The sequence below is a fragment of the Prenolepis imparis genome, unplaced genomic scaffold (assembly GCF_030444845.1).
Source record: "Prenolepis imparis isolate NDT839.2.m4 unplaced genomic scaffold, iyPreImpa1.0 SCAF_10, whole genome shotgun sequence".
Lineage (NCBI taxonomy): Eukaryota > Metazoa > Arthropoda > Insecta > Hymenoptera > Formicidae > Prenolepis > Prenolepis imparis.
The window spans coordinates 6,641,805-6,658,135 of NW_028141168.1; the positions used below are offsets into that span (position 1 = coordinate 6,641,805).

The 16,331-nt window shown below is 27.6% G+C and overlaps 2 protein-coding genes across 4 annotated transcripts in view; one reads left to right on the plus strand and one right to left on the minus strand.

The window, feature by feature from the left end:
* The window catches only part of LOC145941913 (uncharacterized), a 246,211-nt gene that overhangs the window by 121,884 nt on the left and 107,996 nt on the right, over positions 1–16,331 (plus strand). For all 3 annotated transcript variants that reach the window (XM_083048334.1, XM_083048327.1, XM_083048328.1), the window contains exon 3: positions 6,307–6,411. The gene's annotated coding sequence lies outside the window, so the exon portion shown is untranslated. The remainder of the gene's footprint in view (positions 1–6,306; positions 6,412–16,331) is intronic.
* Positions 6,188–16,298, minus strand: LOC145941917 (rhodopsin). The gene is made up of 6 exons (XM_083048344.1): positions 15,888–16,298; positions 12,001–12,095; positions 10,057–10,167; positions 7,353–7,612; positions 7,020–7,135; positions 6,188–6,654 (listed from the first exon to the last, which is right to left on the minus strand). The coding sequence occupies exons 1-6, from the start codon at positions 16,098–16,100 to the stop codon at positions 6,439–6,441; spliced, it is 1,011 nt and encodes a 336-aa protein (XP_082904470.1). The 5' UTR covers positions 16,101–16,298; the 3' UTR covers positions 6,188–6,438.

Here is a 16,331-nt window from a genome sequence, read left to right on the forward strand (position 1 = left end):
GTAGCCTTCAATTTTTCGTAGCATTGAATTTTTCATCGTTTTAATATCATTTTGATCTGGACGACTAGGTCAAGTTTTTCAATTACTTATTACTCACGAACAACAGGTCAACAATTTTAATTTTCATCCTAAAATTAAAGTTTAAATTTTAATCTCGCAAAACATGGAGGCACGTGATCGAGTTATTGTTCTTAATAAATAAAAGCCATGCTATAATTATATTGCTCGAGGTAAAAATTCTTCGGAATATTTCTTCGTAAAAGGCATGTTTAATTTAAAGTACAACAACAAAAAACTTACTTGTAAAATTGGAATTCTATAATACCGAAAAATAAATGTGCGTGCGTCTGTGTTTGTGTATATGTGTTGTGTATGTGTGTGTAACAAATATTGCGTTAAAAGATTCGCCAAAATATAAAAATTCGATAAAAAAATTTGAAGCCAGCATATAATAATATTACAAGAATAATTAATTTTCTTTGAGATCAAATAGCATCGTGATGGATAAATTAGAGAAACAATAAAGCATTATGAAGAAATAAATTAGAAGATGTAATCTTGTTATACATCCTTATCTTATTATATATATTTAATTGTCGTTTAATATAACGAAAATAAATAATCATAATTATTGAATCATTAACCAATTATTACTATTAGAGAAATGCTAATTATTTGTAATTAATCATATATATATTTCGAGAGAGAATGAGAGAGAACTGCTTTATTCAAAATTCTACCTTTATTAAAGTTGTATTCAACACATTTTTTTCTTCTTTTTTTTTTTAAATGCGCGAGCATATTGATCTGCATTGTTCTCGCTTACTCTCACTTTTCCGTTTCTAAAGGACCGTACAATGGAAACTAGAAATTAAGAGAGAAAAACCATTGTCAGGAAACGCCAATAATTAATATGGTAGTACAGGAGTCGGAGTATGTGAAGTTAGCCCCCCATTTTCTAAATTTTGAAAAAATTATTAGAGTTCTGGCTGCCCCCTCAAGAGTTCTAGAGTTCTCTATCGATTTTAGAAATAGTTCCGTCGTTTAAAGCATCGAAAATATCACTTGAAGTTATAGGGGGCTAACTTCACATTTTTTCGCAACTTTAAAGCCGTATAACTTTTTTATTATTAACTTTAGCACTATGGTTGATTAAGGATAATTGATAGAACTTTTTGGGGGGCTATCAGAACTCTCAATTAAATTGCCGGTTGTCGACAAAAATTTTCTAAGTTCGATAGGGGTGAATTTTTTTTTCGGAAATCTACTACTCGATTTGTGAACATACGAGCCTAATAGGCATGTACCTGATGGCTGTACCCTTTTATTCAATAAATAATAATAATATAGTAACCCGAATAATTAAAGAGATCACAGATAGGTCTGTAAGTCGCATTTTGTAAATTTTTCAATAGAGCGTTTTACACACATAGGAGATCAAATTAGAAATAAATTTTATACAATTCACACGTGCGTTGATTAAAATCAAAATTGAAAAATAGATTATGAGCTGAAATGTATAAATTAAAATTTTATAGACAAAAATATATACATAGGTATACGCAACGACTTTGTTTTAAGGTCATCCCCTTTCACTCGCAGTTTTTTTTTCTTAAATCAAATTGTAGTATTGCAATTTTAATATTTGTTTTAATCAACCAGATCAGACTTTTTGCATTAACAGTTAGAGATATCAGTGTGAAACGAGGAGAGATTTCTCAATCCTCGAGAGACGCGGATCTCGCGCTAAAGCGGGAGTCCATCCAGAAAATGTGAAGAACTCGCTGAGAGCGACACGAACGCGGCGACCGTAAATTTTCCTCGCGATTTCACTTTCTCCGATGTGGCATAATTGCGCGTGTTACGAATCGTAATGCCCGATTCTCGCTCGCGTAACGCAATCGTGCGCGATCGTATTTTAACAATGCAGGATTCGCGAACGTGTTAACTATGTATGCTACAATAGATCCCCGTGTAATACGAGGAATACGTTATATAATTCTCTATATGAATTATGTAAAGTGGGGAAATATTTTGTATATTGTTTATTAGATTGTATTGTTTTTATTATAAAAAAAAATAAAAGAAATTATTTTTAATATATATTGTAATAATAAAATATTTTTATTTTATTTTTTAAAACAAAACAGAAAAGAACTTGACAACATTTCTTTATTATGTAACGTAAATTATGCAATTTGTTTTTCATATAATTTCTTTATTATATAATCTGACAAAATCAAGATAAAATTTAGATATAGAAATTCAAAATTTGAAATTTATTTACCGCAAATTTATTTATTTATACGAAGCCTGTCGCAATTTTTTCATCGCTTTATAAAAGTACCGCGTTATATGAGGATTTATTGTACTTTTTATACGTATAAAATGCGTATTTGTATTTTATATCAGATCAAGAAATGATGAATGCTCGTTATATCATTGATAGCGATAATATACGCATCATTTCTCATATGGTCAAAATCAATTAACATGCAATGAATATTTTGCTTCTCTCGCGTATTATTTGTAATCGATAAAATAATCACTTATAATCAAACATCGTATATGTTATCAGATATAATAGTTATAATTCAATCGAACTGAAGCTTGTACGGCAATTAAATTTTATCTATTTTACAGACTCATAGTTGTATATATTTTCAGATGCAGGTTAACACAAATTAATTTTTATAAATTTATTTTCGAAGAACGTTTTTTTATGCTAATATGAAATAACTTAAGAAATAAAAAAAATTTTTTTTAATCTAAAAATTATATTATTAATTTATTCTTTATCTGAAAAATTCATTACTAATGAAATTCATTACTTAAAGAGATTGTTAATTGAGAATTTTATCATTGAATCCTTTCGATATACTTCAATATCTTATACATTAAGAGAGAGATAAAACAAACAATGATTAATTATCTACATGTTTATATACAAAGTTTGACAGTAAAGTTCGCAAACTCATTGTGGTACAATTGCTATATATCTTATTGCTGCGATCCTCTTCAAAATGATACAACCCTTGAGGAGTTATACACCGATGCTTTTTCCATTCTTCAAAGCAGTTTTGAAACTGTTATCTTTGAGAATAAAAAGTAATCACACAGGATCAAATCCGAATAAGAAGGGTGTTCCAACACTGTTTTCGCTTTTGAGCTAAAAACTCGACTCGTAATGCCGAGCGAGCAGACACATTGTCATCAGCCATAATATAAAATCCAGAGGAAATTGGAGTCGAAAAGTTCGAGGCGTCTTTGTCGAACTTTGTCACGTAATCTTTTTTTTCAGTGTGGTCTTTTTTTTATTTTCAAAGATAAAAGAAAGATTGAAAGGGATGTTCTTTGATGACATTGATGATATTAGTAACACAAGAGTAACGCGCCAGTAGCTCTGAACGTCATTTCACAACAAAGTTTCAAAACTGCTTTGAAGGGTGGAAAAGATCGATGTGCAACCTCTCAAGGGTACTACTTAGAAAGGAACCACAGTATATCAGCAGTAAGGTATATAGCAATTATATTGTAATGAGTTCGCGAACTTTATTGTCAGATCTAGTGTATTCTTTAATTTTATTTTCTTCTGATATTTTATACATGTATGTCAATTCGTGTTTGTATTTGCGTGCAGTATAATATATAATCACATTAAATATTTTTGTCGCTTATTGTTAGCACTTTGCTTTTTCTTTTTCTTTTTCTTACACTTTTCTTATATCATCTCATTTTATATTTGATCGTTGCATTAAATTTTTTATTTCAAAATTTTTTAAAATTTAATTCTTGTACTTAATTTCTATTATTTCAATTGATTTTATAAAATTTCTGTGACATATTGTGTGTATATTTAAAGGTGTTTAGGATAAAATAAACTCAGCTAATTAATATTTTTTGCATGATTTTAAAACCTGTTTTTTAAACATCTATTTTCATGTGTGCACTGTGTGTGTATGTGCTGAAAAATATTACAAATAATTCTAAATATTTATTTATTTAATTATTTTGAAAAAGATGTGTTTGCATTTTTTTCATTATTTATCTGAGCATATTCATGTATGTACATACACGCATACACATACACATACATACAAAATGAATAATAAAGCGCCATAAATTTTAATCACTAGTAAAGCTCTTTTTCATGTAAAAATCCAGGCGAATTATGACAAATTTCTAATGCTGTACTAACAAGCCATTAACCATTAATTAGTGTCTATTAAAACAATAGGATTTTTTATTACAATAAACTAATTATTAATTAGCATGTATGTCATTGTGAAGTAAGAAAGAAAAAAAGAAAGAACGCACATACATACATCAACAAATTAATTAACGCAAAAACATTCAAAAAATATTAGTAAAAAATACTTATCTATACAGAAATATTTCTTTTGAAATATAAATAATTGAAATGAAGAACGAAGGAATAGAAATAGCAATATTAAAGTTCTTTACTCATTTTAAAGGTTTCCTCACTTCTACAATATATTGTCGCAGTTTTTAAATGATATAAGTTTTCTTCAGTACTTTTTTAAATTAGTACATTTTAATACATTACATATACAGGGTGTCTGACGTAAGGTGTCACACCGAAAATATACAAGTAGATCTCGTTAAACTGAGTCGAAAAGTCCTATACCATTTTGCAAACAACCACGTAAAATTTCGAGATATTAATTAAAAAAGATCGACCAACGAGCGCGCGAATTACGTCGGGGCGGCCCGCCGCATGCTAGGCGCGCGTTGCCTATAGCGATACGGCACGGTACACCGCTTAGCGGGCCGTCCCGACGTAATTCGCGCGCTCGTTGGTCGATCTTTTTTAATTAATATCTCGAAATTTTACGTGGTTGTTTGCAAAATGGTATAGGACTTTTCGACTCAGTTTAACGAGATCTACTTGTATATTTTCGGTGTGACACCTTACGTCAGACACCCAGTATATATATTATGTATAGAGTAATCGATTACATATCGATCAGTATCAATTTAAGTTAAAATTAATCATTGAATAGATATATCAATAGATATGTGAATTTTTTTATTTTAATAACGCACAATCAATGTGTGATGTGAACATACATATATACATATATTTATTATATCTATTTCTTGCAACTTTACTTTATATGGGCATGTTTATTTCACATTCTGTTCCTCTCTTATAAAATCAATGATAATAAATCGAACTATTCAATTCGCGCTAGGAAGCGTATGTGTTGAAAACATTTGTACGTTCAAAGTTTCGCTCTTCGAGCGAATATTGCATCTTTTATACGTTGAATTCATCTTTTATGATAGATTTTTTGTCAAAGGATAAGCACAAAGATGTATCTAACGAGAATGGCATTAGAGCTCGCGGCAATACAATATATCGGGTTGATCAAAGAGGGCAAATGTCCATTCTAGAAATTTTTCTTGTTTATTTTCAATATTTATTGCTTTATTCAATGCCGTTTGATCTCGAGTACGCTTCGCTTCACTCTGTATACGTAACGTAATATACGTAATAACGTAATATACGTAATATACGTAAAATAATATACGTAACTGTGCACGTGCATACATAGTTGTTTAAAAGTTAAATAAAAAAATATGAAGGATTGATTGTGTTTTTTTTACATTTGGCACAAGTTTAAAAATGGAAGACAATAAATAATTATGCATTTTGTTCTGGCCGAGATATATTTTTTAAGATGTATTTTTTGTCTACCCGAAAGATGGCGGAACATATAGTCGGACAAAATATTAAATAATTAAATATTCAATAAAATTTTGATTTTATATATAAAAAGAACTTGACTTGATTTCAAAAGAACTTTTTGTTTAGTCTAATATTTTTTAAAACAAATGTTGGATTTTTTAAAAATGTAATATAATAGAATAAATATTTTTACTTTTCATTTGCCTGTACTAAAATTTTTACAGAAACGGGAATCAATATAATATAATATTTACAATATAATATTTATCTGAACTGTCAATCTAAACATAGAATGTACAAAAAATACATATACACGAAATTTATATATATATACAATATAAATAAAATACAAATAGATACAAATAAATTCTGATGTAAATGCTGTACTAAAGAATAATTTATTTGGTTCACCGCGCAATTTTTTCATAAAAAAGCAATCTTGGATTTAGCAAAATGTGAAACTTTGCGCGTCGAAAAAATTATCGCAAACAGATGCAAAAATAGAGTAAAAGAAAAAATACATTTGTATGAAAGAAATCTCTTTTCTTATACGGATCTATTTTTTACAGGCTGTTTTTCTTTAATAATTACAGGATGAACGATGAAAAAAGATTCTTCCATTACCTATTCATCGGTCCACTGTTGGCATCTTCCTTCCAGTCTGTGCATCATCTCTGAGGATTGACGGACCACAAAAGGTACTAAGTTTTATCTTTCTGTCTGACTTACTTCAACGGGCGATTGATATTCTTCATTTTTATTCTACTTATTGTCGTCATTCCTGTGGTATTGTTGACTCTCGAATTCGTATTGATGGAAAACATTTTTTTCCAAGTGCGACAAAACTGCACATTCAAACTTGCGTATATTATAGGATTGTAGCAGATGGAGGATTTTGCGAAAAGCGCAGGCAATACCGCTACGACATGGGAGATTTGTACCTGTAATATATACGTATGACTAATTTTTTATGAGCTTTTCTAATCCTTCGAAGTCCGCTCCATACGTGGAGAGAAATTGATCGAGGCGTTGAGAAGCTATTGGCGTGTCGGTGATTAAATCTTATTATAGCCAGGCGATCGCCTTGATCCCAATCTTTTCGCGACCTCGTCGCGATTGGACAAAATAATTTTGCTACTCGAATGTATACGTAGTAAAATATTATCACGTTATTTACTCCTTTTACGAGTATATAGAAAATGTCCTAGCATGTCGATTTCTAATTCATAATTGATAAATTAATTAAATCAGAACGCAACGAATACTTTTCGAGCGTTAAACGTTTTATAATTATATATATACTCACATAGAAATACTGAACTGCGAGTGCAAGAATGGCATAGGGTAACCAGGCGATTAGAAAAGCAATGATCATTAGGTACACCATCATTGTAATCTTCCTCTCTCGTCTGTTATTTTGACCTATAATAAGAAAAATATGAATCCAATTAGAGGAATTAGAAATAAACTTGAAACTGCATTATCAAATTTTCAGAATATATTTTTTTCAAAAATTGTATTTAACATCGTGTGTTTTAGGTAGAAAAAAAATTATATGTATTTAACTTTGTATAACTAAGCTTTATAAAAGCTTGTTATTATAGCTTGCTATTATAAAAAAAGTCTAGCGCAAACTTACCAATCCTTTTTCGCATTTTCTTCAAGCTCCTTATAATGCCGCAGTAACTGCTGATTATTATTGTGACAGGAAGGAAAAATCCAAAAATAAATATAAATCCGATGTAAGAATCATTATGCGTCTCAGGATCGTGTATTTCCCAGGATACGCTGCAAGATATATTACCGGCCTCCAGGCCATAAGTGCCCCAATTGAAAAACGGCGGTAATGACAAAGAGAGCGCATATATCCAAACCAAAAGCGCCAATATGTAAGCGTGTCTATAAGAATTGACAAAGAATTGACAAATTTTTGAAGGAATAAATATTTAATGTAGGAGACAAGAACTTACATAAAATATTAAAATTAATGTTACATAATGATTATAATTATATTATTGCTGGCAGATTTAATTTATATTAAAAAATTTATATTAATTAAAATAAAATACAAAAATTTAGCGTATCCTTGAAAAAATTAAATTATTTTTCGGGGGGACTCGTCATTTAAACTTTGAAAAGACAATAACATAAGTAAAATTGCTACGTTCTCTTATAAATTGGCGGATAAAATTTAACTAAATAAAAAATTATTAAATATTTTTAAAAAAATGCATAATAAAAGAATAATTGAAATACCGAAATTATTGATTATTCGAATATGTGCGAATCAAACTCACTGATCTCTATATAAGTAGGGATCAGTGATCAAACTCGATATACGTATAATCAGACGCGACTCAAGTTGAACTTCACGAATATAGGTACGTTCTATTGTTTTTCTTTTGTCCATTTATCGTGTAATACATTATAATACATAAACACATAATATATATTTATAACACATTTAGATGTGAATTTTTTTGACACAGAAATAAAAATGCAAAATGCATTTATTTCCACACAAGAACCTTTTCGCGTAAAAAACATTTTATGTATAATAATACTTTGTTTTTCAATTTAAATTAATATAATTACGCGAGAAAAAAAGCATGCATTTCACATTTTAATTCTATAAAAACACAAATTAATTTAAAAAATAATCTAATATAATATGTATTGTTAATTTCAATTATAACATAAATAAATTATAACATTTTTTTTATAATTAAAAATATATCGCATTCAAATAATAGAATAAAAGTTGTACAAAGTTTTTCAATTATTAAGTCTCACTTGTACTAAAACATAGTTAACAACAATTTTCATGCAACATGTTAAAAAAGAGTGTGAAAATTCAAGGATTTATTCTTTGATTCATTCAAAATTGCTTTTTTTCGCAAAAGTGTGCATATCATTTTTCTAAAATAATTTCTTAACGTCTAGATTAAAACCTTTTGTAATACAAATTTTAGTAAAAATTTAAAAACATTTAATTTTATTGAAGTAAAAGTTAAAGCTTAAATATAAGAAAATAACAAAAGAACACTTTGTTATTTATTCTCATTTTTAAAACAATAACAGTACAATTTGAAATAATTTTCAAAAGCAATTAATTTTCGGTACTTTTTTTCATTTTTTACAATTAAAAAATTATTAAATATTTCGATGTTTTTCGTTGAAGGAAGCAATGAATTTAAACCATAGAGCTACTTTTGAGTGAAGAGATTCATATGAAGACATCTTTCAATTTTTGACTTTTTAACACAAAGGCCAGATAAAAATATTGAAATACGTCATATATAAATTCTCTTTTCGGAATAATCCAACATGCAGTATGATCAGAAACTCTAACTCGTTAATGAAACTTTTAACTCAGAGGAATAACGGATTTATTGTTAAAGAGGATTAAAAATCGTTTAGCCTTCTCTCGGTTACTATATCGTCTTTAGACAACATTGTTAACAAGGAGATCATTTTTAATCCATCGTTAATTGCGAAGGCACGAATATAATGAAGGATCTGTGAAGTAATACTGAGACGGCAATACTGTATTTTTTGTATTATTAAAAAACGCGTTACGTAAAATTTGTCAAAATGTTCGATAGAAACATATCGTGATTTTCCTGAAACGATTTATATCTACAATATTGTTTATCACGTGCAAATAATTTTACATCCTCTCGTCGTAAAGAGACCAAATGTCCTAAAATTTAGGATACGTTTATTATTTCCGTATTCCGTTCCGTTACTTCTACAATAAACAATAGAAGGGTGACAAAAAATTGTTGTGTTAGTTAAATATTTAACACATTAACTAAATTATTTGTCATAAACTGGGCAAATTTATGTAGAAATTATGTCTTGAAGGTGTTAATGGCCATTTCGTAGGTATGACGAGTAACAGCGCTTCCTGGAGAACGTCGCGATGAAAGTATGCGATGGAAAGTCGAGGAATGCGCAAATTGATCATCATTTCACTGTCTGATGTTTGTACCATATAATTCCAACATTCCGTTTCATAAAGAAAAAAAGAATTATTATGTGTCTGAAAGTTTAAATCTTTATACATGATAGAAATATAAATCTTTATACATGATAGGAACGGGAGTTTATTTCTCGCTGACAACATTCTTTTTTAATAACAAATTACAAAATAAATTAAATAAGTAAATAAGATAAATGTTAACTAAAGATTGAAACTCGCGTCTAAACATAACATAAAATTTTAATTTATATACATTTTTTTTCTTATTTTTTATATGTGTATGTGTGTGTATACATATACATATATATTTATTTGTGTTTATCTCATGTGCGTTAATTTATTATTAATAATTCATTACCTTATTGATAATGTCTTCATTGGACATGTCACCAGCAGGAACCTTTCTATTGCCATTACCGTTAAATTACCGATACTGGCGAATCCCATTGTAGTCATAAACCACGCGTACCTAAAATAGGGAATCTGGTTGCCATAATTATATGTAATATGAATCTATTGGATAAAATTTTCTAAAACGTGGATTATATATTTTAGTTTCATTCATCAAATGTTTTTTTGTATCAAATTTTGTAGTGTATAAAATTATATATTTTTAATTATATATTTTTTCTTATATAAAATAATTCTTGTCATTATTCTACATATAAAAATACAAATCTAAAATGAGATTATATAAAAAAATGAGTATTCCTACTTTATATCTTACTTTAGAATTTCTTTTAGCATGTGTGCCATTTTTTGGCATGGCATACTCAGTCAGATATTTTTTTTTAAAGATTGGCATTTCTAAAATATTAAAGATCGGCAGCTGTGATTGAACGGTTTAGGACAGTATGAAGATTTCTTTCACTTTTAGCGCCAACAAAAAGTCATGCGATAACAGCTGTTCACGACTGTTGACGACTAAAATTTATATCGCCTATCTAAGTGTACAGATGTGATTTGTTTTAAATTTTCAGAGAAATGGAAGAAAAAAAATTATTTTATAGCTGTACTCATTACTCTTTTAATATTTTTCCAGTTTATGTTTAAAATTGATAAGAGAAGAGTTTCTCGCAATAATAAGAAATCATATTTATCACAATAATAATAAATCATATTTAGTTGACAAAATCTTTCTATATGCTTAGATGTATATGTGTGTCTAAGACCGGAAACGTTTTGAAATTTTTAACATTTTATATTTATATTTTAAAATCTGAGGATCGAGAGTTTATCTGTATTTTGAATGCAACTAAAAAATTCTATATCCATATTATATAGCAAATGTGCTTATAAATATTTGATTATTTTAATAATTTCTGAAATATTTTAATCGAAAGAATATGATATAAAAATTCTGAATAAGAAGAAGCAGTTACGCTCGATGAAAAATATGTAGTCCTAACTGGATTATTAATACTTTTACATATTTGTCAAGACACTTTCCAATTTTGATATATGCATATACATATATGAAATATTTCATATTCACTTGTGTCAATAATCTCATTTTAATATTTTTATATACAGAATTGAAAAGAAGATAGATTTATGTAAGAGATAATATATATTTTATTTAAAAAATAATAGAAATAATCTATTATTAAAATAATATGAAAGACAAACAATTTTTCTCCGAAACATTTTTCTAGAAAGCCTATATCAGGTTATTTAGATTGTTTCAAATGGAGTTCTCTGTATATACAAATCAGATTTTCTTGTTTCAATATTTTAAATTTGAGTACTAAAATAGTACATATTTTTTTTATTTCGTAAAAAAAATTTTTTTCTTAAATTCTGATACGAAGAAAAGTAATTTATAAATTTTACAATTACGTGTGAACGTATGTGTGTGTGTATCTCGGACATAATGTGTATATACACACACAATGTATATATTTTATCAATCATGAATTATTTGAACCGGAAAATTCTTGTCGAATTCAATTATAATGAAATAATTATGTGCACATTACCTATAAAATTCAGGTTAAACAACGGAAATATCATAGTTAAACGTGATGTTTCGATATTTCCATTTAATCTGTTTAACCGATTACTTATCATTAATAAATATAACGCTGAAATATATTACGAACGCACATATATATAATCATCTTTGATCACTCGCCTCCAAAATGTATTGCACGATATTTACGCTCTGTTAAGATTCACCTTTAATTATTATAGACAACATTTTTATTGTCATAAAAAGTAAAAAAAATTTTGTCTTTATAAAGACAAAAAATATTACTTTATTATATATTCATTTGAATATAATAAAAATAATAATATATACCATAGACACACTTTATGGTTCCAATACCATGCACCAGCGATCGCTGACGTCATCGCGACGGGATTTCCCAGTGCAGCTACTAAAAAATCTCCAACCTGTTGCAATAAATGTGTCAAACGTTATATAAAAATACTTCTTAAAGCTATTTATATTTACATTAGTTGATTATCATCGTGCGTGTAATTAATTATGCATTTTAAAGTTGTTATCTTTTCTAATTTTAGAACAACAATTTGGATACTTTGTTATTTTCCTGAATTTAATAATTAATATTATATGTGTGTATATGTGTGTATTTACAAAAGAAGACTAATGACACAAAAGATTATGGCATAATAATATGTCATCCATTGCTTTGATTTATTGAAGTTTTTTTCAAGCAATGTCGAATCACAGTAGAGAAACTTTTTTCAGGCATATGGAAATATTTTGAAGAACCAGTGAAATCTAAGTAATTTTATTACATATTATTCGAAATAAAAATTAATTTAAATTAGATACAAAGATAATAGAAAGATGAAAATGTAAATGTTATTTTTAAATTTCAATAGCTTAAATTTCATAAGTTTAAATTAAGCTTAAGTCAAATCTTAATTTTGTAGGAAAAATTACTTATACGCAATTTGGTTTTAATGTTAAAAGCATGTTCCGATTTAATAATTTTGTATACTCCTTCGACTTTTGTATATAATTTGTTACGCACGTGTTTCGCTAATTAAAATTTTGCTTTTGAACAATTTTGCTTTGTTGAAAAGATTATTTATTACGTTGGAATACATAAGTTGACAACATCATTATGCATATCTTTGTCGTAGATAGATTGCAAATTCTGTTGTTAAAAAAAAAACTTAACTAGACTTTTTATAAAACGGTAGTTTTTCTTAAAAGATGCGACGCTTTATAGAAAGACCTTGATTTTACAAAAGACCTATCTCTATATATCTATATCTCTACATAGATCCAGAATATTTTATTCTAATTTAAATTTCAGTCAAAGTTCGTAGGTTGTGTATATTAAAAAAATATACAATATGTATACTGCGTAACGTATTCAGAATCTGTTTTCGTATGCATGTCACGCGTACTTGTACGTTGTACAGTTAATGAAGTTTAAAAATTTTTTCTCATTGCCAATATATATCGTGAAAGCGTTGAGAAAAAAATTTTCTTTGGTTGTGTGAAGAAATATTTGTCTATCATAAATTCAAATATCTCCTGTGTCCTTTTATCTTTATTTTCCAAGGTAGTTTGACATTTGGAAACATGTTTTTTCTATAATAATGTAAATCACAGAAAAATATTCGTTTACATATATTATTTATTTGCGGTTATTCTAAAACAATTGCGTATGGCAAAGCTAATTAAACAAGATATCGTTTTAATTTTTATAAAAATTAAAATGAAAAAGATTATTTGTGTGTAGTGCATTTATATGTGCGTGTACTTACATATAAAATTTTTTCAATTTAATAATGTTGAATATTTTTATATATTAATTTGACATACTAAGTTTAATAGCTTTTGCAGGTAATAAATTTGTAAGCTAAAGTTTCAAAAACAAAATAATATAGAAAAGATTTTTCGTTCTTCAAAATTATATGCTAAATTTATTTGTGAATGAAAGAGATTGTATGGAATGTATATAATTATAACATTTAAAAAACTTTCTAATTTTTTATTTTAGATCATTAATTATGCTATAAAAATCTTATTTTGCAAAATAATTATATTTTTATTAAATTGATTTAAAAAGTCACACTTTGACATTATATTATGTTGAAGTAATATCAAATTAATATTATCTAAGAAAGCAATATCGTAATGTGTTTCCACAACCTCGATATTTATTTTGATTTTATCCTATATTACAGCGCAAATGCATCTACTTTATTAGCAATTTTATTCTTTTACTTTCATTCTTCTTTGTGAACAGTTAATAAAAATAATATATATATGTATAAAACAGAGAGCGAGAGAGGGGGGAGTGTATATATATATATATATATATATATATATATGTGTGTTATCAAAAATAATAATTTGAAATTAATTCGGAGTTAGAACATTTTGATATAATTCTATCATGGTTCTTCTATTTTTTGTCACATTTTCCGGGTTGAAATCATTTTGAATATTGTTCACGACAATTTTTATATAATGTTGCTAAATTGTAAAAGTATCAAGATTTGTCATGTCGAGGTATCTCTAAATTACTGTATATGTATATAAATAGGATACTGTAAATGATACTTTATAATTATAGGATACTAATATAAATTAATACTTTATAAACTGGCTATCTTCGTTATTTTCATAGAATGTCAAAGAATCATATATGGATGAAATAATTCAATTACAAATTTTTAATTCAATTACAATTTTCAACGTCAATAAGTTTTTATATAAATTTTTCAACTATTTGTGCATTCAAAAATATTTTAAAATAGAATTTTTGTAAAAGAACGATTTTGAATTCCGAGTATACTCCAATATGCTTGAGAGTTTGCAGGTCACCGGTTACAGAATTTATCGGACAAATGACTTGCCGACATTTTTGTTAAGAAAAAATCAGTATTAAAACTTGACCAAAATATTCGTAGAGAAAAAGTGAATTTAGGACACTTTTTGTATTGTAATTTTGAAAAATTAATTGTATGATTTTTCGATTTCTTGTAATAAGTAGAATCTATTTCTATAAAGTAAAAATCGAAGAATTTAATGTCTGTGCAAAACAGTCCATAAAATGCTCGTCGAACAAAAACTAGATTATTATGCTCTATTTTGTCCCATTGATTGTATGTTACATGAATCGTTTTGAACGATAGGGTTTCTCTCATAATGCATCGCTTAATATTGTAATCATGAATAGTATGTAATCATGATAAAATTATTTCAAACATCTAATTAGCACATGCTAGCTTCATTAATTCGCGATGCGAATTAAAACAATAGAATAATCCATTCATTCCGTATTGTTTTCAAATTTCAAACTGCACTTTTCACAATACCATAGGGCCTACATGTCTTCGTAGTATTGAGTGATACGATACGTGTAATTAGCAATTATATACATGAAATAACAATAATTATATAGCAATAATTATGAATTATCAATTTTGAGTAAATTAAGTTTTTAAATTTCTATATATTTAATTAATAAATAATTAAAGTATGGTGGTGTGTTGTATTTAATTAGATAATTTAATTAAAATTTGTTCCTTAATTAATTAAAGAACGAATATATATATGTAGCTGTTTTTCTAAATTGCCATACAATCTCTTTTTATAAAGTCTTTTCTCTTTTTATAAACTGTTGTATATAGAAATCAATAACAGAGAAATATTTCTTCATTAATTATAGATTGATTAAAGCTCTTTCGAAACTTTCTTAAGTATTGGATTTTTCTCTCTTTCTTTACCTCAGAATGCTTACAGTAAAACAACATTAGTATACAACTATTTGATTCTTTTGTTTGCTTCGCTTTTATGCGTCTACTTTTATATTGTTCTTGTTGACATTTACAATATTTATTTTTTTAATTGAATTAGTAAAATATACTATACTGAAACACAAATATTGTATTATATTTCTTAGCATAAGATAAATACAAATTCGTCAGAAAAAAGTCTTTTTCTCTGACATATATATCTCTGTTATTAATTCTCTATTTTTTTAAAAGATATTTTATACTCTACGCACGTTTCTTTAAATTTATTATAATTTGTATAATCTCTCTTTGTGATATCTGTAAAAATATAGGTTTTTATCAAACGTAAAAAATGCATTATCGTTAAAATTGCACTTTGAAGTACAGAGAAGCTTATTTCTACGCTTAATCATTACCTGCAAATTCAATTGAATAGAGTGATACAGCAATAATACTTACAACCATATTGACGAGGATCACATTGTTGGGTGTCCATAGTATGTTGGCATTCTTGACAATCGTCAGGATGACCAGCAGATTCAAGATGAATCCGAAGAAGCCGATGATACCGAGTACGATGGCCGTGAAAATATAAATAACAAACATCTCTTGTTCCTCGACATTGAGAACATCGTTCGGAAGCTCAGATTTGATGCTCAGATTCAAAAACATTTTTCTATAGGATTTCCGGTTAGATCGCGGAAATCACCTGTTCTATGATGAAGAGAATCGAAACATTCGGATGATAACGACAGCTAAATTAATAACTTGTCCGTCTCCCTCACTTGTAAAAAAAAAAAAAAATTCGAGAGAACGAGCGATGGCAACGACAGCGACACAGTGACACAACGGCAAATCCGTCCTGGCCGCAATAATCAAAACCAATGGTAGAGTTTCAAAGTC